Below are 26,941 nucleotides of genomic sequence, written 5' to 3'. Positions count from 1 at the left end.
TTCACTGAGTTGCATTTAAATGAGTCATAGACATATGGATTACATTGCACTTAAAATACACATGGCTCAAGAAATTAAAGGATATCATTTTTTTAACCAAGTATTTGGCAGATCTAAAGTATTCAAAATGTTTTTCCAAACTCTGCTTGCAGCTGTACTCCCCATTCCCCGTGGCTAAGGTTGTATAACCCAGGGAGACGGGTGCTGAGGAAACAGTTAGATGAATGGGTGGGGACACCAGAATTTGATGAGAGCTGCCTGTGGTGTCTGAAATTTTCTTCAAATGTTCTTTGGAAGTATCAAGAACTGGTTTAACCCTGCTGTGTTGACGCTGAAGGCAGTGAATGCACGAGTGGATTTAAATTCCAAGTGCTGTGCTAGGCACGTCGTCCCAGAGACACCTGGTAGTCCTGTTTGAGATGTAGTTTCTAATTGTAGCTTTGTAGACTGAGAATGATTTCATTTGCAATTCCCAAATGCCTGGAGTTGCAGAACAAATGGATTGCCAGCCAGTCTGATGTGATTTTTGTATAAGCCAAACTCTCAACCCCACCCCTGCATAAGCAGGGTCTCCATTTGCAATGTACTGAATGTTTCTGTCTCCCTTCAAATTCTTACATTGAAATCCTAGTCCCCAAGGTGATGGTATTAGGAGGTGGGGCCTTTTGGAGATGATTCGTTTATGAGGGCTCTGCTCTCATGAATAGGATTGGTGCCCTGATAGAAGAGACCCCAGAGAATTAGCTCACCTTTTCCACCAGGTGAAGACATGGCTAGCAGCTACTATCTATGAACGGAGAGAGGGCCCTCACCAGACCCCAAATCTGCTGATCCCTTGATCTTGGACTTCCCAGACTCTAGAACTGTGAGAAGTAAATGTGTTGCTTATTTGCTACCCAGGTTATGCTGTTTTGTTATAGCAGCCTGAATGGACTAAGATGCCATTATTTCTAAATTGTTGGAAACATGATATCACTTTCTTAGGGTCCATTGCTTAAGCTCAGACTCAGTAATAAGCCTGGTGATCTGAAGGGATGCAGCTTCATGATACACTTGCCTGAAGTATCAGAGTGCATCCAAAATTGAAATAGCCTAGGTGTGTTGATTCTGAAAACCATGTGCACACAAGCCTTAAACATCCTAATCCATAGAGTAGAACAGATTTGGACTTTGGTCCCAGAGACCCCAGTTCAATTCCAGATACTGACACTTCCTGGTTGGGTGGTTTTTGGTACGTCACTTGCCTTCTAAGTTTTACTTCTTCATCTGTATTCATAGTAATACTACTTGGCCAGGTGCAGTGGCTCATGCCTGTAATCCTAGCACTTTGGGAGGCTGAAGCGGGTGGATCGCTCGAGCTCAGGAGTTCGAGACCAGCCTGGGCAATGCGGCAAAACCCTATCTCTACCAAAACTAACCAACCAATCAAATAAAACCCCCCACAAAAATCAGCCAGGCATGGTGGCACATGCCTGTAGTCCCAGCTACTCAGGAAGCTGGGGTGGGAGGATCTTTTGAGCCCAGGAGGTGGAGGTTGCAGTGAGCTGAGATCATACCACCACACTCTAGCCTGGTTGACAGAGCTAGATGCTGTCTCAAATAATAATAATACTCACTGCTTTGTGAGCATTTGCTGAGAATGGATACCTCGGAAAAGGCACTTCACACAGTGTCTTATTGAATCCTCATGGCAACCCTTTGAATGAGATATTGTCTGCATTTTGTAATGAAACTCAAGCACAAGGAGTTTAAGTAATTTACCCAGTATTGGGCATAGCCAGGAGTCAAACTCAGGCCTGCCTGCCTCTTACTACATTATAGCACTTGCATAGAAAATAGAGACATTGATACCTTCATTGCAGGGTGTGGAAGGCTAAAAAATGTGCCCTCTCCCCTCCAACAATAACCACATTCTAATCCCTGAAACATGTGGCAGAATCTTTGCAGATGTGATTAAGTTAAAGATCTTGAGGCCGGGCATGGTGGCTCACGCCTGTAATCCCAGCACTTTGGGAGGCCAAGGCAGGTGGATCACCTGAGGTCAGGAGTTCGAGACCAACCTGATCAATATGGTGAAACCCAGTCTCTACTAAAAATACAAAAATTAGCTGGGCGTGGTGGTACACACCCCTGTAATCTCAGCTACTCGGGAGGTTGAGGCAGAAAAATTGCTTGAACCCAGGAGGTGGAGGTGCAGTGAGCCGAGATTGTGCCACTGCACTCCAGCCTGGGCGATAGAGCGAGACTCTATCTCAAAAAAAAAAAAAAAAAAAAAGAAGAAGAAGAAAGAAAAAAAGGTTATAAAAACCTTGCTGATAAAACAGGTTGCAGTAAAGAAGAATCACTTGAGCCCGGAAGGCAGAGGCTGCAGTGAGCCGAGATCACACCACTGCACTCCAGCCTGAGTGACAGAGCGAGACTCTGAGACTCCGTCTCAAACAACAACAACAACAACGACAAAGTTAAAGATCTTGAGATGGGAAGGTTATCTTGGATTACCTGGATGGGCCCTAAATACAATGGCAAATATATTTGTAAGAGGGAGGCAGAAGGAGATTTGACTACAGACAGAACAGGAGACAGTGATGTGGCCACAGAGGCAGAGATTAGAGTGGTGCAGCCACGAGCCAAGGAGAAGCTGGAAGAGGCAAGGAACAGATTCTCCCAGAGGGTGTGCAGCCCTGCTGACCCCTTGATTTTGGCCCAATAATACCGATTTCATTCTTCTGACCTCTCCCGCTGTGTGAAAACAATTTTCTGTTGTTTGAAGCCACCAAATTTGTGACAATTTATTACACACTGGCCCCAGGAAACACACACACAGGGTTTGTGAGGTTAGGAGATAATGTATTACAATGTGCTTAGTACAACGTCTGGCACATAACAAGCAGGTTTTCAATACATGCTAATTTGTATTAATGCAAAGTCCAGAAGAAATATTTTCAGGTGTTTTGGGGATGCCAGTCGTGACGTGTGGCCCTTGCAGCTTTCTTCAAGCATGAAAATGACAAGAGAAAAAAACATATTGAGCAATAATCTGTGTGGTTATTGCTTATCTACATTACCTAAGTTCCGGGTCATGTTCTCTGATGCTCTGTCTGCCCTTAGGGAGCTTCTGGCTGAGGATAACTAGGAATGATTGTCACGTATTAATAAATGGTGATAGCTAAAATGTAAGAGATGCCTGTATAACAGGCATTGTACTCTGGTATTTACCTGGGTCATCTCATTCTCTTGTTACAACCAACCAGTGAAGAGTAGATTCCTGTATTAGCCCTATTTGGCAGATGGGGACCCTGAGGTGTGGAGCAGTGTGACTTGCTCAAAGTCATGTGGGTGGGAAGGGCAGGGCCAGGATGTGAAGCTAGATCTGTTTGACTCCCAAGTCCAGGCTTTTAACAGGGGCAGTATATTGCCTCTCAGATGCATAGTCCTGGCTCAGTATGCTTTGGTCTCTTCTTTGGTTAGCACTGGCATTTCTTCTCCACTATTCTACTCTCCCCCTTCCCTTTCCTCCTACCCTTCCCAGGCCCTGGTTAGAATTTTCATGTCAGTGTAATGTGATAGTGTAATCCAGGCAGGTGTGGATCCCAAGCTTGGCTCCTTGCACTACCTGGAGGTATAAGCTTTGTCAAGTCGCTCAACCTTTGGGAGTCTCAGTTTTCTCATCTACGTGATGGGGATAATAACCTCATAGGATGTGTGTGGAATTCAATAACGTAATGCTTTTAAAGGATTTACAGGGTGCCTGGTGCACTATGAGAGCACAATAAATAGACACTGTTATTTGTGTTTTCCAGGGTCAGAAAAACATTTAAGAATGAAGTCAGAGGGAATTCCCCTGAGCTGGTTTCCAAATGTAATTAAGAAGGGTTGACCTTAAAATCCATTGCCCCTGGGAGGAAATTACTTCTGCTCTCCAGTGATGCCCAGTTTGACCTAATTGTGTCTCGAAAACACTGCTTTGCAGTGTTCTCCAGTGGGCCAAACTGTACCTCTTTTCTGTGCCTGCAGAATCAGATGAGGCCCTGAACTGTCCAATATGAGGTTGGGATTTGTCCACTGGTTCCGGCTCTCCTTCCAGGGAGCCGCAGCCAGTGCAGCCAGGAAGGATGTCCACGGTTTTCTTTTGTCTCAAGCTTATTTCTCCTGGCTGCTCTTCAGCAGGAGCACGGGGTAAAATGAATGGGAGGAAACTGTCAACTGCCCTGTTGGCCTTAGATGGACCCTTATCCGAACTAAGGGAAGCTGTGGACTTGGAAGAAGTCAGGAGTGCTTGAGTTTGGGGATCCCTTTATCATCAGGCTGCTTACCTCCAGATAACAACAACTGGCATTGAGGGAGTGAGCATTTACCATGAACTTAGTATTTTATGTAGATTTAAAAATCCCTATGTATATTTATATACAAATGAGGTCATACTGTATTCTTGGTTTTGTAACCTATTTTTTTTTTCACTTGAAAATATAGCATGGGCATTATGAAAACATTTAAAAGATTTTACATGGAACTTTTTGGAATGTTGGACATTTTTCATAATAAAACTTCAGAGAAAAATTAAACAAGTTATAGAGTTTTTAAATGCATGGTATCATACTTGATACACTATTTTATAATTTGCTTTTTTATTTTTTGTCTTCAGTGTCTTTCCACATGAGCACATTTATAGACCTGTTTCTTTTTTTTTTTTAATTATTTTTTATTATTATACTTTAAGTTCTAGGGTACATGTGCATAACGTGCAGGTTTGTTACATATGTATACTTGTGCTATGTTGCTGTGCTGCACCCATCAACTCGTCAGCACCCATCAGCTCGTCATTTACATCAGGTATGACTCCCAATGCAATCCCTCCCCCCTCCCCCCTCCCCATGATAGGCCCCGGTGTGTGATGTTCCCCTTCCCGAGTCCAAGTGATCTCATTGTTCAGTTCCCACCTATGAGTGAGAACATGCAGTGTTTGGTTTTCTGTTCTTGTGATAGTTTGCTAAGAATGATGGTTTCCAGCTGCATCCACGTCCCCACAAAGGACACAAACTCATCCTTTTTTATGGCTGCATAGTATTCCATGGTGTATATGTGCCACATTTTCTTAATCCAGTCTGTCACTGATGGACATTTGGGTTGATTCCAAGTCTTTGCTATTGTGAATAGTGCCGCAATAAACATACGTGTGCATGTGTATAGACCTGTTTCATTCTTTTTAATGGTGACATAGGATTCCACTGAATGGATGAATCAAAATTTATTAATTTCCTTATTAACTAACAGTTAGGTTTCTGATTTCTTGTTATTACAAATAATCCTAGTAATAGGATTGTACATAACCTGTAAGCACATTTGCAAGTATTTCTGTAGGACTATACCTAGATGTAGAGTTACAGGATCCTATGGAGTACATAATTAAAACGTTTTTAAATTTTGACAAGTTGTACCTCTCACTCCACAGATACCTCTCTAAAGACTGAATGTACCATTTTACATTTATACAACAACAGATACCTCCCCAAAGGTTGAATGTACCATTTTGCATTATGAGTATATTATAAATATGTCTCCATGTACCTTTATCATATTTAAAAAATTAATTAGAAGTTTTATTTTTACTGACTTTGTAGCCCATAAAACAAGTCTCAGTAATTTTATTTTTTCCTTTTTTTAATTTTTAATTTTCGTGAGTTCTTACATAGTAAGTGTATGTATTTATGGGGTACATGAGATGTTTTGGTACAGACATGCAATGTGAAATAAGCACATCATGAAGACAAGGGTACCCATTCCCTCAGGCATTGCAAACAGTCCAATTATACTCTTTATTTTAAAATGTACAGTTAAATTGTTATTGATGATGGTCACCTTGTTGTGCTATCAAATAATAGGTCTTATTCATTCTTTCTATTTTTTTTTTTTTTGGTACCCACTAACTATCTACATCTCCCCACTACACTCTTCCCAGCCTCTGGTAACCATCACTGTCTCTGTCCATGAGTTCAATTATTTTGATTTTTAGATCCTACAATGTCTGTGCCTGGCTTATTTCGCTGAACGTAATGATCTCCAGTTCCATCCATGTTGTTGCAAATGACTGGAGCTCATTCTTTTTTATGGCAAAATGGTACTCCATTGTGTATATGTACCACATTTTCTGTATCCATTCATCCCAGATAGAGACTTAGGTTGCTTCCAAATCTTGGCTATTGTGAACTCTGCTGCAACAAACATAGGAGTGTAGATATGTCTTCAGTATACTGATTTCCTTTCTTTTTTTCTTTTTTTGTTGAGATGGAGTCCCGCTCAGTCACCCAGGCTGGAGTGCGATAGCACAATCTCAGCTCACTGCAACCTTCGCCTCCCAGGTTCAAGCGATTCTCCTGTCTCAGCCTCCCGAGTAGCTGGGATTATAGGCGTGCACCACCATGCCCGGCTAACTTTTTGTATTTTTAGTAGAGACGGGGTTTCACCTTGTTGCTCAGGCTGGCCTCGAACTCCTGTTGCCCAGGCTGGTCTCGAACTCATGAGCTCAGGCAATCCACCCGCCTCAGCCTCCCAAAGTGCTAGGATTACAGGCGTGAGCCACCGCGCCTGGCACACTGATTTCCTTTCTTTTGGGTCTATACCCAGCAGTGGGATTGCTGGATCATATGGTAGCATGACATAGTGGTTGTACTAATTTATATTCCCACCGACAATGTGCACAAGGGTTCCCTTTTCTCCACATCCTCACCTCACCAGCATTTATTATTGCCTGTCTTTCAACTGGGTGAGATGATATCTCATTGTAGTTTTTTTTTGTTTGTTTTGTTTTTTGAGACAGAGTCTTGATCTGTCCCCGAGGCTGGAGTTCAGTGGTGCGATCTTGGCTCACTGCAACCTCCGCCTTCTGGGTTCAAGTGATTCTCGTGCCTCAGTCTCCTGAGTAGCCAGGACTATAGGTGCACGCCACCACACCTGGTTAATTTTTTTGTATTTTGTATTTTTAGTAGAGATGGGGTTTTGCCATGTTGACCAGGCTGTTCTCAAACTCCTGGCCTCAAATGATCCATCCCAAAGTGCTGGGATTACAGGCATGAGTCACAGCACCCAGCTCGTTGTACTTTTGATTTGCATTTCTCTGATGATCAGTGATGTTGAGCACCTTTTCATAGGCTTGTTTGCCATTTTTATGCCTTCTTTTGAGAAATGTCTATTCAAAGCTTTTGTCCATCTTTTGATTGAATTATTAGGCTTTTTTTTCCTTATAGAGTTGTGTGAGTTCCTTATATAGTCTCGTTATTAAGCCCTTGTCAGATGGGTGGTTTGCAGATATTTTCTCCCATTCTTTGGGCTGTCTGTTCACTTTGTTGATTGTATCCTTTGCTGTTCAGAAGCTTTTTAACTTGTTGTGATCCCATTTGTCCATTTTTTCTTTGGTTGCCTGTGCTTGTGGGGTATTGCTCAAGAAATTTTGCCTGGACAAACGTCCTGGAGATTTCCCCCATGTTTTCTTGTAGTGGTTTAATGGTTTGAGGTCTTAGTTTTTTTTGCGGGGAGGGGACAGAATCGCACTTTGTTGCTTAGGGCTGAAGTGCAATGGCATGATCTCAGCTCATTGCAACCTCTGCCTTCTTGGTTCAATTGATTCTCCTGTTTCAGCCTCCCGAGTAGCTGGGATTACAGGCGTGCACCACCACGCCAGCTAATTTTTGTATTTTTAGTAGAGACAGGATTTTGCCATATTGACCAGGCTGGTCTGAAACTCCTGACCTCAGGTGATCCGCCCGCCTCGGCCTCCCAAAGTGCTGGGATTACAGGCATGAACTACTGTGCCCAGCCTGAGGTCTTAGATTTAAGTCTTTAATCCATTTTGATTTGATTTTTGTATACAGTGAGAGATAGGGGTTTAGTTTTATTTTTCTGCATATGGATATCCAGTTTTCCCACCATTTATTGAAGAGACTATCATATCATTTTCATGGCTGTGTGATATTATATTCTATGTGTATGCATGATTAACTCTTACAGTTTCTTATAATGAAAAATTATCAAATATGCAGAGTGGAGAGAATGATGTTATGAATCACTGTATACCCAACTGAGTCAAAGAGAATTTACATGTAACATGGATATATAGAGGCAAGTTGCCCTTGGCTTCTTTACAAGTTTATATCTCACTACCCTTGTTGAGAGATCCTGTTTTCCCAAACACACCATTGAGTTGATTTATTGAGCTTGGGCAGACTCTTTAAACCCAAACTCTCTTGTCTTTTTTTTTCAAACAGCTTTGCTGAGATATAACTCACATACCATATAGTTCACTCATTTAAAGTACACAATTTTATCTGTTTTAGTATATTTACAAAGTCATGCAGCCATTGACATAATCTAATTTTAGAACATTTTCACCACTCCAAAAGGAAAACATTAGCAGTGTTATGAGTTGAATGGTGTCCCCCCAAACTCAAACTCATATGTTGAAGTCTTTATCCCTAGTACCTCAAAGTGACCTTATTTGGAAATTGAGTTGTGGATGTATTTAGTTAAGATGAGATCATACTGGAGTATGGCAGGTCTCTAATCCAACATGACTGGTGTCCTTTTGGAAGGGGGAGGTTTGGAAGCAGACACATACTCTGGGAGAATGCCATGTGAAGATTAGAGTTATGCCACCACAAGCGAAGGAACTCAGAAGCCAGGAGAGAGGCCTGGAATAAGCCCTTTCCTTGCACCTGCATAGAGAGCATGACACCTTGATCTTGGACTTTTAGCCTCAAGAACTGTGTGACATAAACTTCCAACTTTTTTTTTTTTTTTTTGAGACGGAGTCTTGCTCTGTCGCCCAGGCTGGAGTGCAGTGAACTTCCAACTTTTAAGCCACTTGGTTTGTGACACTTTGTTAAGGTAGTCCTAGAAAACAAGTACAGTCATTCTTCATTCTCCCCAACCCCACGTCAGTCCTGTGAAGCTGGCAATCTGATGTCTCTAGATTTACTTATTCTGGATGTTTCATATAAATGGGATTATACAATATGTGGTCTTTTTGACTGGCTATTTTCACTTTGGGTAATGTTTTTGAGGTTTATTCATGTTGCAGTACGTATCAGTATTTCTTCTTATTGCTATGTAGTATTACATTGTATAGATATACCACATTTTGTTAATCCATTCATTAGTTGATAGATCTGCCTTTTAAACTTTATGTTTTAAATGCCTCATATGCCTTTTAAATCAAACATTCTACAAGCTTGATTTCAGGGGATACTGATTAAGCACCTCTATGTAAAGTCCTGTGCTAGGTGCTGTAGAGATTAGGCATGAAAACAGGATATTCTTACCTTCTGGCAGTTTAGACTCTGTGGGAGAGAAAACAACATGCCAACAGCATAATCCAAGACAGATTACAAATTTACATGGTAGAATTGAAAGTAAAGTACTGCGAAGGCAAGAGGAATGGGAATTTGTGACTGGGGAAGAGGGGAACCTTCCCGAATGGGGGTTACTTGGAATATTGTCTTGCAGAATGAAGGGAGGCTTTTGATGAGGGAGGGACATGAGATGAATGGAGAATGAGAAAGGAATTCAGACTGAGAAAACAATGTGTAAAAGTTTGGTCTGGATCAAAGGGAACCTAAAACTACAGTGCTACTAATCTTTTAGGAATTTAATATCCCTAACTAGCCAAATCATTTGAATTCAGAAGAGTGATATGTTGAGGTTGGAGAACGGGTTGCTTTTCCTTCACTGGTGGGCTACCAGAAAATTTGAGTGGCGTAGAGCTCAATATTTTAATTCTCCCATTTTTGGCTTTGAGTTGCGTTCTCTTGCCTCAGGTAGACCCATGTGGTCAGGGAAGTAGGTGATCTACTTCTAGGAAACATGCTTGAAGTGCACTCTAAAGCTAGGCTGTATTTCTACACCTTGGAAGAGAAGCAGCTTTCCTCCCACCCCTCCCCACTGAAGAACAATTTGGGCCGAGCCAAGGGGATGGAGGTGTACTTGGTGGATGGAGCCCATGGATTGCAAGGCAGTGATGGCTTCTTCACAACTTCTGTAGATGGGGAAGCCTCCTGAGATGCAAGGCTGGTGGGCGGGATGCAGATGGATTTGTGGATATACATTTGGATTTGGGAGAGGCCCTTTTGGCCCTCTCTTTTCTCCCAGCTCCGAGGATGTGACTAAGCTCTTCATCTAGGCTCTCTGGAAATTGGAGGATATTTCCTACTCTTTATGCTTTGTGCTTGGGCAATGGAGCATGACTATCCTGGAGAAAAGTGAGAGGAGGCTGACAGTGTGGCCCCTGGACAGATTCTGTCCTGAAAATGAAACTACATTTACACTTCACCCAGGAGATATTTTTGATTTTGAGCAATTAATGTTTGCTTTTTCTTTATTTAGAACTCAGTGATATACACAGACCTTTGGCTGACCCCTTGAATAAACTAAGTGAGTAGTCTTTTGGGTACTCTGGGGCAAGTTGCTAGGTCTTGCACAAACTCAACTGGGGCAGGTATTGAGTCAGAGAATCCCTGGCTTTTCTGGCAAGTCTCTTCCCAGTGTACTGGGCTTGAGCTCTGGACTACTCATTGAGAATTCCTAATTTACGTCGTTCTTTTCTTCTCTTCCTTCGTTAAACAAATATTGTGAGTGCCAACTATGTGGCAGGCACTGGGATAGGTCCTGGGTATTCCTGGGAGAATCAGTGGTGATCAAAATAGTCTCTGCCATCATGGGGCTTAGAACTTAGAAGAGGGGACAGATAATTAAACAGTTACAGAACAATGTGGGGCTTGCTAGGAGGGAGGAAGTAGAGGGTACTGTAGGAACATGGGGAAGGGGAACTTCCCCTGGACTGGGGGCACGGGAAGTCTTATAGGAGGAAGTAAAGAAAAGGGGGAGTGTGGTGGTGGTGGAGAGTGTGGCAGAGCTGGCTCATGCAACAGCGAGTATGTGCCAAGCAGCACAAATCACAGGATCAAAGGCCCAAAGGCAAGAATGACATTGAAAATGAAAAGAAGTTCTCTATAGTTAGAACAGAGAGAAGGAGGAAGGAAATGATGAGAAGAAATTGGTGAGGCAGGCAGAGGTGAGTCCTTAAAGGGCCTTGCAGGCACCTTAAAGAGTTTGGACTTTTATCTCGAGGGCAATGGGAAGCGGATGAAGAATATTTTAAAAGTCACATAGTGACAGCATCCAAAATTCATTTGAGAAGGACTAATTTAGGGAAGAGGTAGCTGATATAAAGAGAAGAGGATAGATTCCAGAGATATTTATAGGGTGGAATCATGGAAACTGGGAAATGGGTTGCATGTGGGCTGAGGGAGAGGGTGGTTTCAAGGGAGAGTCCAAAGTTTCTAGCTTGAATAAGTAGCAGGATAGTTGTCTTAATTCATTTTGCATTGGCAAAACAGAATCCTAGAGACTGGGTCACTTATAAAGAAAAGAAATCTGTTTCTCACAGTTCTGCCAGCTGGGAAGTCCAATATCAAGGTACCAGCATCTGTTGAGGGCCTTCTTGCTGTTACCCCATGGTGAAAGGTAGAAGGGCAAGAGAGCACATGAAAAAAAGAGCAAGAGAGCACACTTGCAGCCTCAAGCCCTTTTATAACAGCATTAATCCATTCATTAGGGTGGAGCCTTCATGGACTAATCACTCCTCATCAGGTCTACCTCCCAACACTGTTGCATTGGGGATTAAGTTTCCAACACAGGCTTTTGGGGGGACACATTCAAACCATAGCAAGGGTGGTGTCTGTCCCTTGATTTTTCCTTAGCTTGTGGTGGGACCTTGGACAAGCCACCTCTTTCCTTGGATCTTTAGTTTTCTCATTGGATAGGTGATTAGACTCAATAGACTAATTAGACTAGGTAATAATTCCTAGTCACCAACTTGGCAGGATCATCATGGGGATGCAATAATAAAACCTATGTGAAAAGCAGTATCCTGTACTCTTTCCCTAGCGCCTACAGGCCCAGCAGAAGCAAAATCTGTGCCTCCCCTGGTTTTCTCTGTTTTTTCCTCCTTATCTAAAATTCTAAGCACTTGATCTCTTAGGAACTGGTGAGACCTCTGCCCATTCCAGCAGCTGAGGCTTCACTGGGGACCTCTCTAGGGATTCTGAAACTGGCTTTTGTTGAAAACAATGATATCATTGAGTAGGTGGAGCTGGGCCGGACTTTCCTCAGCCAGTTGAAGGAGAAATGGGGTCTTTATGACTTCTGTACTTGTGGCTCTTTTCCAGCTTCTTCCATGGCTCCCATGTGTCTCACTTCCCCCCTTTCCTCCTTGCAGAAAACTGGCAGTCTCCACATTTTCTCCTCTTGCATCAGTCTCCCTGGGGAGAAGGCCAGAAGGGCCAAGGAGCTATAATGGCTGCATTATATCAAGCATGGTTTCTTTTTCCAAGGGCTCCCTTCTGGGGAAGGGAAGGGCAAGTCATGGAAAGGGACTCCTTTGGAGGGAGACTGGAGTGCTGGGGAAAAGGGTGATCTAAGTGTGGGGAGGAATGTCAGGCTCTTTGTATTCTAGAAGCTCTTTATCTCTTGACTCACTGATGCTAGATTTGGGGCTTGGGTAAGAATGCAAAGGTCAAACTGGCCTCTCTGGGATATGGTAATAGGAATATGGGTTTGGAGAAGGAGGGCAGCCATGTTGAGTGAGTATCCTTAGTTCCTGATCCCCAGACTGGTCTTGCTCTCTGCTCACAACACACACACACGCACATACACATACACACACACACGCACACACATGCATGCGTGCACATACACATCCCTTCTCCATAACTGTGTAGACAGCTTGTTAGGAGAAACTGGAAATTGATTACCACACTGGTTTGCAGCTGTTGCAGGAAGGAAGATGAGCTGTGAAACAGTGCCTTCTGGGGACCAGACAGTTACACCTGCCCTATGCATGGTGTCAGCATTTGCCAAGCACTTGGAAACTGCAGGTGCCAAGCCAGGAGAGGGAAAGGAAACCTAGGCCTGCCTCATTGGCTGCTGAAGCCCCATCCTGTAGCATAGTGCCTGGACTTGCAGATGCACGGCCTGCAGGGCCTGATGCTCAGGAAAGGTGCTGCATCTTGACCAAGGACCCCCAGCAAATAGTGATGAAATCAAGCTGTGAGAAACTCTGCCCTCCCGATGCCAGGTGGCCTGCAGTTTGTACCACATTACACTGCTTAATATGCAGTTATTCATGAGATTGCATGAATAGCCTTTCTCTCTGCCTTCTGGGTGTGTCTGGATGGCCCAACTCTTGGCTTGTCTACCACTGACATTTAGCTTACTCTAGTTCATTGAGATGATGGGTTTAGAAACAAAATATAACTGTGTGATGCTGGGCAAGTTGCTTTTGCTCTTTTGCAGATTCTTCCATCTGTGAAAGTGGAGGTCAGGGTTGGGCAGAGAGGGTGGTATATAACTAATGTTTCATTGCGGTAGACTCTGTAACTTACACACTAACCCTTGCTTCTCCTGAACAATCTTTTTGGAAAGGATATGGGGGAATGCATAGAATGAGGGAAAAGTTGAAAAACTAAGGTTTGGAAAGGTTGAGGTCCCAGAATGAATAGATGGTCCCTTCATGTACTATCATCTTGAAGTTTCGAGATGAGATCTGACTGTCCAGGCATATCATGAAGCATTCATTTGGCCAGGCAAGGGCAGGGATCTTGATCAACTCCAGGTGCCCTAGTCAGCAATGCTATGAGAAGGGAGTATTTCTTTAAATACAAATCGGGCCACTGTTATCTCAGGAAGGTGGCACGGATGCTGGGCAGGCTCCGACAATGGGTATCCACTATGATCTAGGAGGGCTTTCCAAGTTCTGACATCCTTGACTTATGCTTTGGGTGTGGTTTGTGCCTTAGTGTGCTAAGAAACATTGGACAAGTTTTTGAAAGTTACTGGGATATTTAATCAGAGCCTAAAAAGCGCTAAGCACCTACACCTCCCTGTTTTATGTTTGTTTGTTAGTTTCAGGGAGTGGTCCGCTTATTCCCGTTTTTCTAAGCATATTCTCACAGCTTCAGTGATCTCAGAGGGTCCTTCTCTTCATTTCCCCTGTGTCTTATCCACACCATTTTTCTTTATGATGTAGCTCTCTCCTCATACCCTCTTACATCCGTCTTTCCCTTCAGGTTTTCTGTGGTATCGGCTAATCTGATAAACACTGTGGTTATTTACCAAAAACTGGTTGCTAGAGAAGTTGCTCCTACTCACCATTTTCGCTTTTAAATTTTTCTCAGAAATACTAAAGGTAGCACCTCATTTCCCCGAACTGTTCTTATCTGGTTTCAACAAATACACATAATGGACTATTTGGGACACTGGAAAACAAATTTGTGAACTCTTCTTGGGTGAGCCATTTTGAGGGCCCCTCAGGTCCCTGCCAGTTAAGTTGTCTGATCTCAAGAAGTCAGCTCTATTTGTGCAGAGAGGTTACCCATCTTCATAGAGGCAGCCAAGAGGGAGGCCTGAAGAGGGTTAAGTAAAGACCCTGCTGGCCAAAGGAGTCAGTGGTGCTCATCCAAACATCCTTTGGTATATAATGTAATAGCAAAACACAGGACCAGAAACTAGTCGGAAGGGTGCCAGGTCTTGTGGGGACTGGGAGAAGATGTCATGGGAAGTGGTTGGTGAAAGGGAGTGTTGACTTAACGCATTGTTTGGAAACTTCCTTAATAGGAAGTTAAAGAAAACATACTGAGTAGCGTTGGCCTTTTGCCAGGCTTCTGGATGGCGCCATTTTGCCTTCGGAGTGTTGCTTCCAAAGCTGCTCCTCTGGCAACGATGGTGCTTATTCAAGGGAGTCCCTGGAATAGGAGGAGGTCCCAATTTTTTACTCTCGGAGCAACCTCCAAAGTTCCCCCTTCCTTGGCCTTTCTGTTCCCTCATAAAGGAATGTGTCTGCTTGCAGCCCCCTGGACTCATCAGTCCCTTATTTGGCTTTGGGGCCATGCCTTTGGCACGTTGGTTTGTTTCCATTCCTTTGGAGTCAGAGGTGGAATGAGCACTGATGCAGAAATCTTGGTTCTGAAGCAGCTCTAGCTGTCTCTTCCCTGCTTGTCTTTCAGCATCTTAGAAAACAAAACATTACTCACTGAATTTATTTTGTCCCAAATCTAGACTAGCGCAGGCCATGACATTAGAATAGCACTCTGCTTTTCAGAGACACTTTCCAGGACCTGTCTGTCCTGGGCATTGCCATTTCTGTTTGATAGAAAGGGAGACTGAGGCTCAGTAGTTTGTGACTTGCACCGTATCACCCAGCTAGTTAAAAAATATTGTCAAAATTTATAAACCCAAAAAGAGAGAGACTAGTATTATAAGCCTCAGACAGCCATTACCTAGATTTAACAATGATCAAGATTTTGGCACGTGTATATATAGCTAGTGCTGGAGAAAATGATAGCAATATTTGTGAAGCGCAAATACTTTCTACTTTACAAAGAATTCTTTCACATTTGTTCATTTTATCTAACGAATAGTCATGTGATCTTCCTATATGCCAGGCACTATTCTAACATCTTACAGGAGCACTGTGAAGTAGATTTTATCATTCTCCTCATTTTTATGATGAGAAACCATAGGCATGGAGAAGTTACTGACCAGTCTGAACTCACACTACTTATAAGAGCTAGGATTTGAAAGTATTTTCTCATTTGGTCCTCAGCATCGCTGTGATACTGACGGTGATTATTAGTCTGTTCGTTTTGCAGTCTAGAAAATGGAGGGGGTTTTTGTGGCTCACGTGAAAACACTTTTTATACAAATGCATGGTGAGCTCTTCTCGAAGTTTTATTTATCTAATTAATGGGGGAACCAGCAAGATGATAAAACTGGTTTAAAATTAGATAAGGGAAACTAAGATGTATTTGTGTGGGTGTGTGTGTGTATTTAATAGTGAAAAAAGGAATGCTGAGATAAGATTGCTAAATGAGATACAAAACTAGTTAATATCCTAGGGGCTGTAAAACCATAACCTTTGGGGTTATCTTTTCTACTAGATGGAAATATTTGCATTTCTGTTGTATCTTATTAAGTTTTTACAAGTTAACATCTGATTTTACAGAGTGCAGCAAGGGCTGCCGTAATTAATTGTAAATAGTACATCTTTCAAAGCCACATTCTTCCCATAAAGACCAGAGAACAGTAGGCAGGCCTCTGAGACTCTAAAGCTTGGCTATGCTCCGTGTTTTTTAATTTAATTTTTTGAGATGGAATCTGGCTCTGTCACTCAGGCTGGAGTGCAGTCGTGCAATGTCAGCTCCCTGCAACTTCCGCCTCCCGGGTTCAAGCGATTCTCCTGCCTCAGCCTCCTGAGTAGCTGGGATTACAGGCACGCACCATCATACCCGGCTACTTTTTTTTTGTAGAGAGGGCTTCTGCCCTATTGGCTAGGCTGATCTTGAACTCCTGGCCTCAAGTGATCCACCTGCCTCGACCTCCCAAAGTTCTGGGATTACAGGTATGAGCCATCGCGCCTGGCCGTGGCTGTACACTTGTGTGACATTGAGAGGAACCATAGTCATCTTTTGCTTTATTTCCAAAAGATGGCTTTGGAAGGGCAGTTGCGTAGCGCGGCTGCTGCTTAAACCAAAGCATTCTGACTTTCCCTCTCTGCTGGGCTAGGATGATCTTTAGATTTTTGGAAGGTGATTAGGAGGCTAGACATGAAAAAGAGAATTAAAAATGTTAAAATTGCTCAAATGGAGTAGAATAATTCCCACAACCTGAAAACATAAATCACCTGAAAAAAAAAAACGATTAAAAATACAGATTTCTTAATCCTTCCCTAGAGAAGGCAGGGGATTGTGTATTTTTGAACAGTCTTTCCGTGTTGTGCAGTTGCTGGGCTAAGTCGCATGGTGAGGACATTATTACTAACAGAGGCAGAATGAAGTGAAATAAGAGAGACCAGAAAAGCAGGACCTCCCAAGGCATCATCTGGAGACTCTTGGAAGAATTAGATAGAGAAAGACCCAGAGAAAGGAGGTGTCAGCAAAACTCGCTACTGAGGTGAGCAGAGTGATGCTCGCCTATGCTGAGCTCGTCTGCAGAGAGTGTTTTTCAAGGTAATTTGGAAATTGTTATCACTTTATCTTCACTGGTTTGCTTATCTGAAGCAGGAGGAAGAAGGTTTGAGCTCCCAGAAGATGTTTTGCAAATTCATTTTAGCGTCACTGCTCCTTCCTCTCTAGAGGGTGGTTTAGCATAGAGAGGCACTTGAAATTTGTCTGATGATAAATAGAACTTAAAGGAATTGTCCTGAGTTTGAAGCTTCCGAGCCTTAGGAAAGATGGGTCCAAGCTGTTTTCAGGCTGCAGTGTACTTTTGGGGCTGGCTGCTTGTACAGGTTTCAGTTCTTTTTCCCTAGAGAGTGACCTGATGTTTTATGTCCAGTGTTTGGGGGTAGCTTATTTTCCTAGGTGGAAGTCTGAAGATGCAGGTTTTGCTCGGGGACTTTTGAATCTAAGTGACACAGATTTTGCTCAACTGTAGTGCTGGCTACTATTCTAATGGTGCTGAGACATGGCAGTGTCCTACTGATTTCCGCCTGTCCATGGGCTCCTGAGCACGGAGCAGACAGAGCGGGAGGCAGCAGGGTAGAACAGAAATTGCTTTTCTATTAAAGCTAGAAAAAAAGAGTGGGCGGAATGGGAAATCATGCACAGTCCTTTCTCTTCCTGGATGCACATCACTCATAAGTCGTTTCCTGAAAATCCTAATGCAATCCAGTGGTGAGAGACGGCTTCCTGCCGGTCTGCTGAGCCAGCCGCTTGTTAGGGAGGAGATGAGAACAAGATGTGGTCAGAGAATGGGGCAGCTGGGCTGGGCCGGGCTGCTCAGTGGCCATGTGCCCTCCTCTCTGTGGGATAGCAGTGTCCTTTGGTTCTGAGAGCAGCACCTGAACACATGGGCGTATATGGACCTAGCTTGGGGGAGTTGCAGAGTTGTTCAAACCGATGGCTGGGCCCTAACCCTAGAGTTTCTATCTGATTCATGAGTCTGGGTGGAGCCCGACAATTTGCATTTTTAACTAGTTTCTAGATGATACTGCGGCTTCAGAAAGGGTGGTTAGGTGGAAGATGACGGCAGATTGTTTTATGCAGATTCAGAGGCCAGAACGAAGGCCTGTGGGTACCAGTGCCAGAGGGGTAGTTTTTAATCTGGAGTAAAAATTAACTACTGTATGTGGTCAGATATGGAGTGGGTAGTCTCAGGAGCAGCCTCTCCTAGGAGGTGTCCAGTGGTGAATGGCCATCTGGCAGATTCCTACATGAGATAAAAAGTTCATTTATTCATTTGCGAGTTTATTCACTCATCCACTCGTTCACAGAATGCACATGTACTGCCTGCTTGCTAGGTGCTGGGGGCCGGGGAGAAGCCTTCAAAGACACCGAGGTCCCTGTTTTTGGGGAGCTCACAGTGTAACTGGAGTTTAACTGTATGATTTCTAGGGTTCCTTTCAGTGCTGAGGGTCGGAGAGTCCTGTGATGACGGGGTAACGTCACTGGATGGATGATTGTTTTCCCCCCTTGCTAAGTCTCAGAGGAGGCTGAGAATGTTTTTACCAGGAGTGCATTTTCTGTGGGAAAAGTCACACTTCCCCACTGACACCTGGAATGAACCATTAAACTCTGAACTCCTGACCAGCTGTACGTGGCGCAGTGTGTGAAAGCAGACCCAGGAAATGGGCTGCAGGAATGAGCACGCTGCGTTTTACCACCTCTCTTAAGCGATGGACTGGGGAGTTCATGGCTGGGGAAAGTTAGAGAAACTTTCTGGGTTCTTCTGTCATAATCCCTGTTGAAAGCAATAATGATTATCACTAACTTTTACCGAGCTCCACTTTGTGCCAGGCATGGCATTAAGCCTGCTACATTTATTATGTTGTTTGATCCTCATCACAGCCCTGTCAAATGAGTATTTCATCCTCTTTTTTGTCTAAGAGGAAACAAAGGTTCAGAGACATACATTTACTTGTTCACGGCCGTAGAGACAGTAAATGTCAGAGCTGGAATCAAAACATCAGTTTTTCCAGTGTCCAGACCATGCTCTAAGCTCCCAGGACACTGAACTACTCATCCATCTATTCATTCAGTAACTAGTTAAGTGGTTTTTTCATTGAACAAATGTTGAGCACTGACATAAACCAGTGAGCAAAACTGCTTGGCCTCTGCCCTCCTGAGGCTTACAGTTTTTCTCCCTCAGGCAAATGGGTGACTCTTCCCTCGAATCTTGGGCTAGTTAGATGCTAAGGAGAAAGAGAAAGGACTGGGAGACAGATTCTGTCAAGTTAGCCACTGATCCAAAGTTTCCATGTGAATGAGAATTTCTCTTCACAAAGCTGGGGTTTGTGCTTTGCTTTATTTTTACATTTTCCTGTTGGGCTTCTTTTCTTCTTGTCCAAGGCGAGAAGTTGAAGGACTTGACATAGTGCAGAAGACAATTCTTGTGGCATTTGCCTTCTGACCACACACTGGGGATGGAGGGAAATCTGAGCGATCCCAGAACTTAGAGCTAGAAGTGACTCTAGAAGGATTCTAGAGACCCTCAACAATGACCCTCTCTTGCTGGGAAACGTCACCTCCTTTAAAACCTGGGTTATTCCTGCAGATTCCTTTGGCTTTCTGTGCTGGCCACAGCCTACATTTTCTTCTTTTTAAGAGCAGTTTTAAGTTAAAATTTCAGTTTTCAAAACAGCTCTCTGACAGTTAATTTAAAAGTCAACCAGCTTCAGAAATATGCAACTTATATTGTGAACATCTTCTGCAACTCCTGAGATAATCACCATCAACAAAGGTCATTTGTTTCTCCTTTTTTTTTTTTTTTCTTTTGAGACAGTCTCGCTCTTGTCACCTAGGCTGGAGTGCAATGACGGGATCTCGGCTCACTGCAACTTCCACCCCGCAGGTTCAAGCAATTCTCCTGCCTCAGCATCCCGAGTAGCTAGGCACCTGCCACCACACCCGGCTAATTTTTGTACTTTTAGTAGAGACAGGGTTTCACCACATTGACCAGGCTGGTCTTGAACTCCTGACCTCAGGCAATCTGCCTGCCTCAGCCTCTCAACGTGGTGGGATTACAGGTGTGAGCCACCACACCTGGCCTCTAATTATTTCTGATGCCTGCTTTAGAGTGTGTAGTATTTGATTTTCAATGAAATGGACTTTTAAAATACATACTCTTCAGAACTTTACTGTTGCTGTCTAACTCCATTTTAGACATCTTCCCATATTAGTACATACAGAGCCACATCATTCTCTTTTTGTCAGATTTGAATTTCTAATGGTGCCTTCCTTTAGAAACCTTTCTTGCCCCTTGACCTGGACTTTTTTTTTTTTTCTTTTTCCTTTTTTTTTTTTTTTTTCTTTTCTCTTTTTTTGAGATGGAGTGTCTCTCTTGTCACCTAGGCTGGAGTGCAATGGCATGATCTCGGCTCACTGCAACCTCTGCCTCTCAGGCTCAAGCGATTCTTCTGCCTCAGCCTCCCGAGTAGCTGGGATTACAGGCACCCACCACCATGCCCAGCGAATTTTTGTATTTTTAGTGGAGAAGGGGTTTCACCATGTTAGCCAGGCTGGTCTTGAACTCCTGACCTCAGGTGATCTGCCAGCCTTCACCTCCCAAAGTGCTAGGATTATAGGTGTGAGCCACCGCGCCTGGCTGACCTTGGCTTTCTCTAGATCAATTCTCCCTTTAGTGAAGCTGAACTATTAATAGTTGAAAACTTCCATTTGACTCTTGTATTTTTCTTTTAATTTTTAGAGAAATTCTAAGAATATTTCTTGGAGTTGCCTGGCCTTTGGTGAGGAGATTCTTAACCTCTACTTCAAGGGGTCTGTGGTGAGAGAAACCAATGTCCAAGTTTAGAAAAGAAAAAAAGGAATTTATTGGAAGGGTAATATAGAATTACCAGGTCTCAGGGAATCTGAACCACTAAGCGTCAGAAAGGGCAGGCAATGGAAGCTTAGGGAACCTTTGTGGCAGGCACAGAAGAACAGATGCATTGCTTCCATCTGTTCAGACCTGGCAGCATCACTCCACTGGCCAGGTCACCCCTTGGCCAGGGCCAAGTAGGACTCCTTGATTGACAGTCTCACCAAAATACACATCAGAGAAGAGGTATTCCCTTAAAGAAAAATTGGTCTGCTGATACTAAAAATTGGTAGATCCAGTGCTGGAAAAATCAACCAAGGTACACAATAGGGTTCATAGGCCCTGGAAAATTTTACATGTGTTTGCATGTCTGTTTTCCCAGGACCCAGACAAATACTAAGATCATTGCTTTAGTTCTGTCAATTTGATCTAGTTGGAGTGATGTTCCCATAGTGATGATAAATTATATTTAATTTACATTAAATATAAAATTAATAGCAAACTTCTGGTTTTCCCTTTTGTTCCTTAGCCCTTAGTGGCTGCCCAGTTTCTTTTGCATGGAGATGCTTGGGATAGTCCTGCCTGGTTCAGTTAAAATCACTAGTTGTTGTTGCTAGGAGAATGGAGTTCATCCACTTATGATATAAATGTCTCTTTTTATTTTTTGCAGGCAACTTTTTGCTCCTTCCTACACAGAAACCCATTATACTTCAAGTGGTAACCCTCAAACCACCACACTGAAATTGGAGGTGAGTTCAGGTCAACAAATGTCTACACAGCAACTGTCCTCTCCCAGCACCACTCCTAGGACCTCAGGAGACGCCTGATGGAGTTGGTCCCTCCCCTGAAGGGAGTGTTTCCCCCAAATGAAGACCAAGGGAGCAAACCAGAGAAGCAAAACATATATTTGATGTTTCATAGGTGCTCCCCCTTCTTTGCTAACTAAAATGGCTAAAGAAACATAGACTATTTTAGGGTAATTGCATCTGATTACAGTTGGTGCAAATTATTATGAAACATACATGCTCTTTACTTTATGTTAATTACCCACATATTAACGAAAGTTTTAGTAAAAGGAATGACTTACTCATAATCCTGTCATCTCATCCAATTAGATGTTTGATCAGTCCTTTTTAAATGGATGTATAACATTTACCGAGTTGTAATAACTGTGCATATACATTTTGTAGTCTGCTATTTTAATGTGATTTTTAAGTCACGAAGATTTTTAAATTTTGCTTCTGTATTCATATTGGACATTTTTTCCCTCAAAGTTGTTTTTGAGTAGGGATGTTTACACAACGTCAAAGATCTTTCATTTAGAAAATGGTCTTTCAGATGGTTACATGTCAGTTTGCTTTGCCGCACTCCACTGGTAGACATTTAAGGTAGTGAATGATACACATTTCATGGTGTCTGGTTCTTCTTACAGGGATGCCTATTGGAATTTGTAGGCTCAGAACATTGATTCTCAACCAGGAGAACCAGTGGTTTTCCCCCGACCCCAGGGGACATCTGGTAATGTTTGGAGGCAGTTTTGATTGCCGTGACTGGCAGGGAGGATCTACTGGCATCTGCATTCTATAATGCATAGGACAGACCCATCACTCCCCCACAACAGAATTATCCAGCTCCAAATATCCGTAGTGCCCAAGTTGAGAAACCCTGGATTCAAGTGACCATTCTCAAAGTCTGGGCTGGTGAGATGGGGGTAAAGAAGGGAAGACGCACGCTGGTAGGAGCAGCAGTGACCTTTGCCCTTGGGGCAGGACATAATGGACTACTGAGGCACACGGACTGGGAGGTGCGGTGTAGAGAACAGCAGGAGAGGTCCCTCCACCTCAGGACTCCTCCAGCAGCTTCCCATGGAACCTGAGTACTCTAGCAGGCCCGTTCTTTAAAATATCCCTGCTGGAGTGCAAGTGTCCAGCAAGATAACACTGGCCGCTATCAGTCATTAACAGCTCAGATTAGTTCACCAGATTACCCCTGGATGGGGAAAGGGACACAGGACAGGCAATTTTTGTGTGTGTGTGTGACAGAGTCTCACTCTGTAACCCAGGCTGGAGTGCAGTGGTGAGATCTTGGCTCACTGCAACCTCCGCCTCTCGGGTTCAAGCGGTTCTCCTGTCTCAGCCTCCCCAGTAGCTGGGATTACAGGCATGCACCGCCACACTTGGCTAAGTTTTGTATTTTTAGTAGAGACAGGGTTTCACCATGTTGGCTAAGCTATTCTCAAACTCCTGACCTCAGGTGATCCGCCCACCTTGACCTCCCAAAGTGCTGGGATTGTAGGCATGAGCCACCACGCCTGGCTAATGTTGTATTTTTAGTAGAGATGGGGTTTCACCATGTTGGCCAAGCTGGTCTCGAACTTCTGACCTCAGGTGATCCACGTGCCCCAGCCTCCCAAAGCACTGAGATTACAGGCATGAGCCACCGTGCCCGGCCACAGTTTTTGATAGATCCAAGAGACCTGGAGTATAGTAACTGGGTAGTTCAGGGGCTGTATTATATGGCTGAATGCGAGGACCAGTGCTGCCTTCTTCACCAAGACTTCCCTGGATAGGGAAGGAGTTGGTAGTGTGGCCAGTGCCTGCAGCACAGTTGGGCTGTGTCTTCTCATCCCCAGGGAGGCTGTCTAGCTGTGACTTCATATTCTTCAATGCCCCTTGGTCAAAACTTTTCCTCTCTTCTTGAGACCTCTGTTCTCTGCCTCCAGGGGCAGGGGTGGGATGGGGGAACAGGCATGCCTAGAAAGCCTAGCTATGACAACCTCCTTCAAACACCCTCCTCTGAGTTTGGATCCTGCCACTTCTATACCCACAGCTCAAGAATGTGTCTCAGTCCACAAATTTGCCATGAGCTCATGCTTCCTGCTATGAAAGCCCCCTTGGGGTGGCCCCATCAGGCTGAGAAGCTGAGGAATGCAATGACTTCATGACTGATTCTTGACTTGTTCTTTGTGCTCTCAGCTTGTGCATTAGGCAGAGATGTTGTAAGGGCCTTTCAGAAATAGAGGACTGGAAGAGAACTCCCCCTCTCCCAAAGTCCCCTCCTTCCAGAAGGTCTTGTTGGTTGAAGCACATCCTAGCTGAACCTTGGGACGGACAACTCACTGTTTGCTTATATCCCCTGCTACTAGACTCTTGCAAAGCTCCCACCCAGGCCCATGGGGTTCTCAGTCAGACTTCTCGTTTGGGAGCCGAGATCTCAATGAAAAATGGGAATGGAATAAACCACTCAGCTGCCCTTGACCCGAATGTTGGAGACTGCACTCTACTACCAAACTTGGCCTGGGGTAGCTGGAATTCTGGCAACCTTATCAAGACTCATCAGCCAGGCCTTTTGGCGACAGCCTGCATCTAGGTCAGGCGGCTGGGGGAATGGTCTGTGAATGTGTTCCGACAGAAAGAATGACACGGTTTGCGATCTGAAGCCAAGGTTGTTATCTTGGCTTTAACTAGTTATATGACCTTAAACAACCCCCTTGACCACACTAGTGTTGAGTTTTCTCCTTTGTAAGTTGGATATGCTGACATCTGACTCGCAGCGCTGTGGAAGGGTAAGATGAATCACTAATTTTTATGGGAATTCATAAACTTCTCTTCCAACCCCACATTTTACAGATGAGGAAATTGAGAGAAGAGGAAAAGTAACTTGCTCAAGTTCAGATAACCAGCAAGTGGCAAGGCTTAGGCTAGAACTTGTCTCCTTTGTTGCTAGAGAAGCTGGGGATAAAAGAGCTCTGACTAGCCAAGTTCCTCCTTTGCTACTGCTGAGAGAGGCAGAGGATGGAGCTTGGGGCCAGGCTGGTGGGGTTCCAGTTTCCACTTTGCTGTGTCACCTTGTGAATGACTTAAAACCTCTCTTTCAATTTCCCCCCTTTAAAATATGGCAATAATAATATCCACCTCGTAAGATTGTGGTCAGAATCAAAGGGAAAAATTTGCCTAAGTTGTTCAAACAGTAAGAGCTGGGTAGATATTAGCTCTTTTATTTTAGACATAGGGCCTCGCTCTGTCCCCAAGGCTGGAGTGTAGTGACATGATCACAGCTCACCGCAGCCTTGAACTTCTGGTTTCAAGTGATCCTCTCACCTTGGCCTCCCAAAGCATTGGGATTACAGGCATAAGCTGCCATGCCTGGTTAGATGTTAGCTCTTATTTTTTTATTTTATTTTATTTTTTGAGACAGAGTCTCACTCTGTTGCCCACACTGGAGTGCAGTGGCATGATCTCAACTCAATGCAACCTCCGCCTCCCAGATTCAAGCGATTCTTATGCCTCAGCCTCCCAAGTAGCTGGGATTACAGGCGACCACCACCACGCCCAGCTAATTTTTGTATTTTTAGTAGAAATGGGGTTTCACCATGTTGGCCAAGCTGGTCTCAAACTCCTGGCCTCAAGTGATTTGTCTGCCTCGGCCTCCCAAAGTGCTGGGGTTACAGGTGTGAGCCACCCCACCTGACCTCTTACTGTTAATAATACAAGTTGTAGGTGTCGTCGTCGCATGAGATAGTGTATGTGAAAGCTCTGTAAACTATAAAGCATGTTACAGAAGTCAGGTGCTCTATTTTCGAGAGAACTGGAGTTGTGAACACTCTTAGCATCCATTCAAAGATAGGAGGAGGTGCAGGGATTCTTCACAGCCATCCCTGGGTTTCACTTCTTTCTTTTTTCTTTTTTATTTTTTTGGAGACAGAGTCTAGCTCTGTCACCAGGCTGGAGTGCAGTGGTGCCATCTCGGGTTCAAGCAATTCTCCTGCCTCAGCCTTCTGAGTAGCTGGGACGACAGGCGCACACCACCATGCCCAGCTAATTTTGTGTATTTGTGATAAAGACAGGGTTTCACCATATTGGCCAGGTTGGTCTAGATTTCTTGACCTCATGATCCGCCCACCTCGGCCTCCCAGAGTGCTGGGATTACAGGCGTGAGCCACTGCGCCTAGCCTCAGTTCTTTCTGTTAACCAGCATTTTGAAACTATACCGATATACGTTTCTGAACTCCTTGATTCTTGGTCATTCCAACTCCTCTGAGCCCCATTTACCCCACACAGGCCTGGCCCCTCTTCTCCCCATGAATAATCCTGTGCTATAGGGCTCGTGGCTTCCCTGTTGAGTTCTAAGGACCAGGTTCAGGACTTGAGTGCTTCATGAGGGGCTTCCAAATCCCAGATCCCAGGGATAGGTTGAGAAGCCACATGACAGGCTGGCATTTGAAAGCAGTTGGAATCCTGGCCAGGAGGAGGGTTTTGCCTGCCACACTTTCTTTCATAATCACAGCACAGTGACTTTCCTTTGTGCTCCTCAAGGGTGACATCTGACTTGTTTAAAATCCAGAAGAGTTTGATGCAAAGACAGGGGTTGGCTCTGTCCCTCCTCCTGACTGTATGAGCTTGAATGGGCAGAGAAGCCACATTGCTGGCCGAGGGACCATATGCGGATGAAAGGGCACCTGTGTTCTGGAGGACGAGGCCATGTTGAGTGTCAGCTTGGCCTGTATCCTTTGATCTGGCTGCGTGGCTGGCTGGATAGGATGGAGCACTGGCACAGCTAGGGCTTTGGATTCAGCCTTTTGGTGGGCTTCCAGGTCCCTTGAGGCCATATTATTTGATAAAGGAGAATTTCATGATTATATGGTTGCCGATGTTTATTGCCTGCCACTCTGGGCCAGGTACTCTTACTAGCTCCTTTATGTACAATATTCTCACCACCACTCTGGGGGATAGAGGCTAAAGACACTGAAGGTCAGAGAGAGGTTGTGGAACTGCTTATGCCTGGATTTAAATATGCCTGGCTATGCCAAAATGCTTGAATTTAATTATTCGTCTATACTCATGCTTAGAGCTGGGAGGGAGGTGGAGCCAGAGAATACAGACACATGGGATAGCTGATTACTGGTCACATCCCTGTCCGGTGGGGACAGAGAAGCAACTGCAAGCAGCATGGTCCTAGAGGTGGGGGAAAAGAGAAAGCTTCTGTGTCTGCAACTGTGTGGTTTGCATCCATCCCTTTTGAGATCTTTCCAGAACTTGGCTCTACCCTGCGGGTTTTACCTTCTCTCTGTTCTGACCAGTGC

General features: G+C 44.2%; 1 protein-coding gene across 2 annotated transcripts in view; it reads left to right on the top strand.

The window, feature by feature from the left end:
• Positions 1-26,941, top strand: part of ADAM19 (ADAM metallopeptidase domain 19) — a 98,571-nt gene that overhangs the window by 16,855 nt on the left and 54,775 nt on the right. For both annotated transcript variants that reach the window (XM_001105246.5, XM_015141319.3), the window contains exon 4: positions 21,530-21,608. In XM_001105246.5, coding sequence (XP_001105246.3) covers positions 21,530-21,608 — 79 coding nt within the window. The remainder of the gene's footprint in view (positions 1-21,529; positions 21,609-26,941) is intronic.

This window comes from Macaca mulatta, chromosome 6, assembly GCF_049350105.2.
Source record: "Macaca mulatta isolate MMU2019108-1 chromosome 6, T2T-MMU8v2.0, whole genome shotgun sequence".
Lineage (NCBI taxonomy): Eukaryota > Metazoa > Chordata > Mammalia > Primates > Cercopithecidae > Macaca > Macaca mulatta.
The sequence above is the reverse complement of the archived record's forward strand: the minus strand, read 5'-3'. Positions and strand labels throughout refer to the sequence as shown.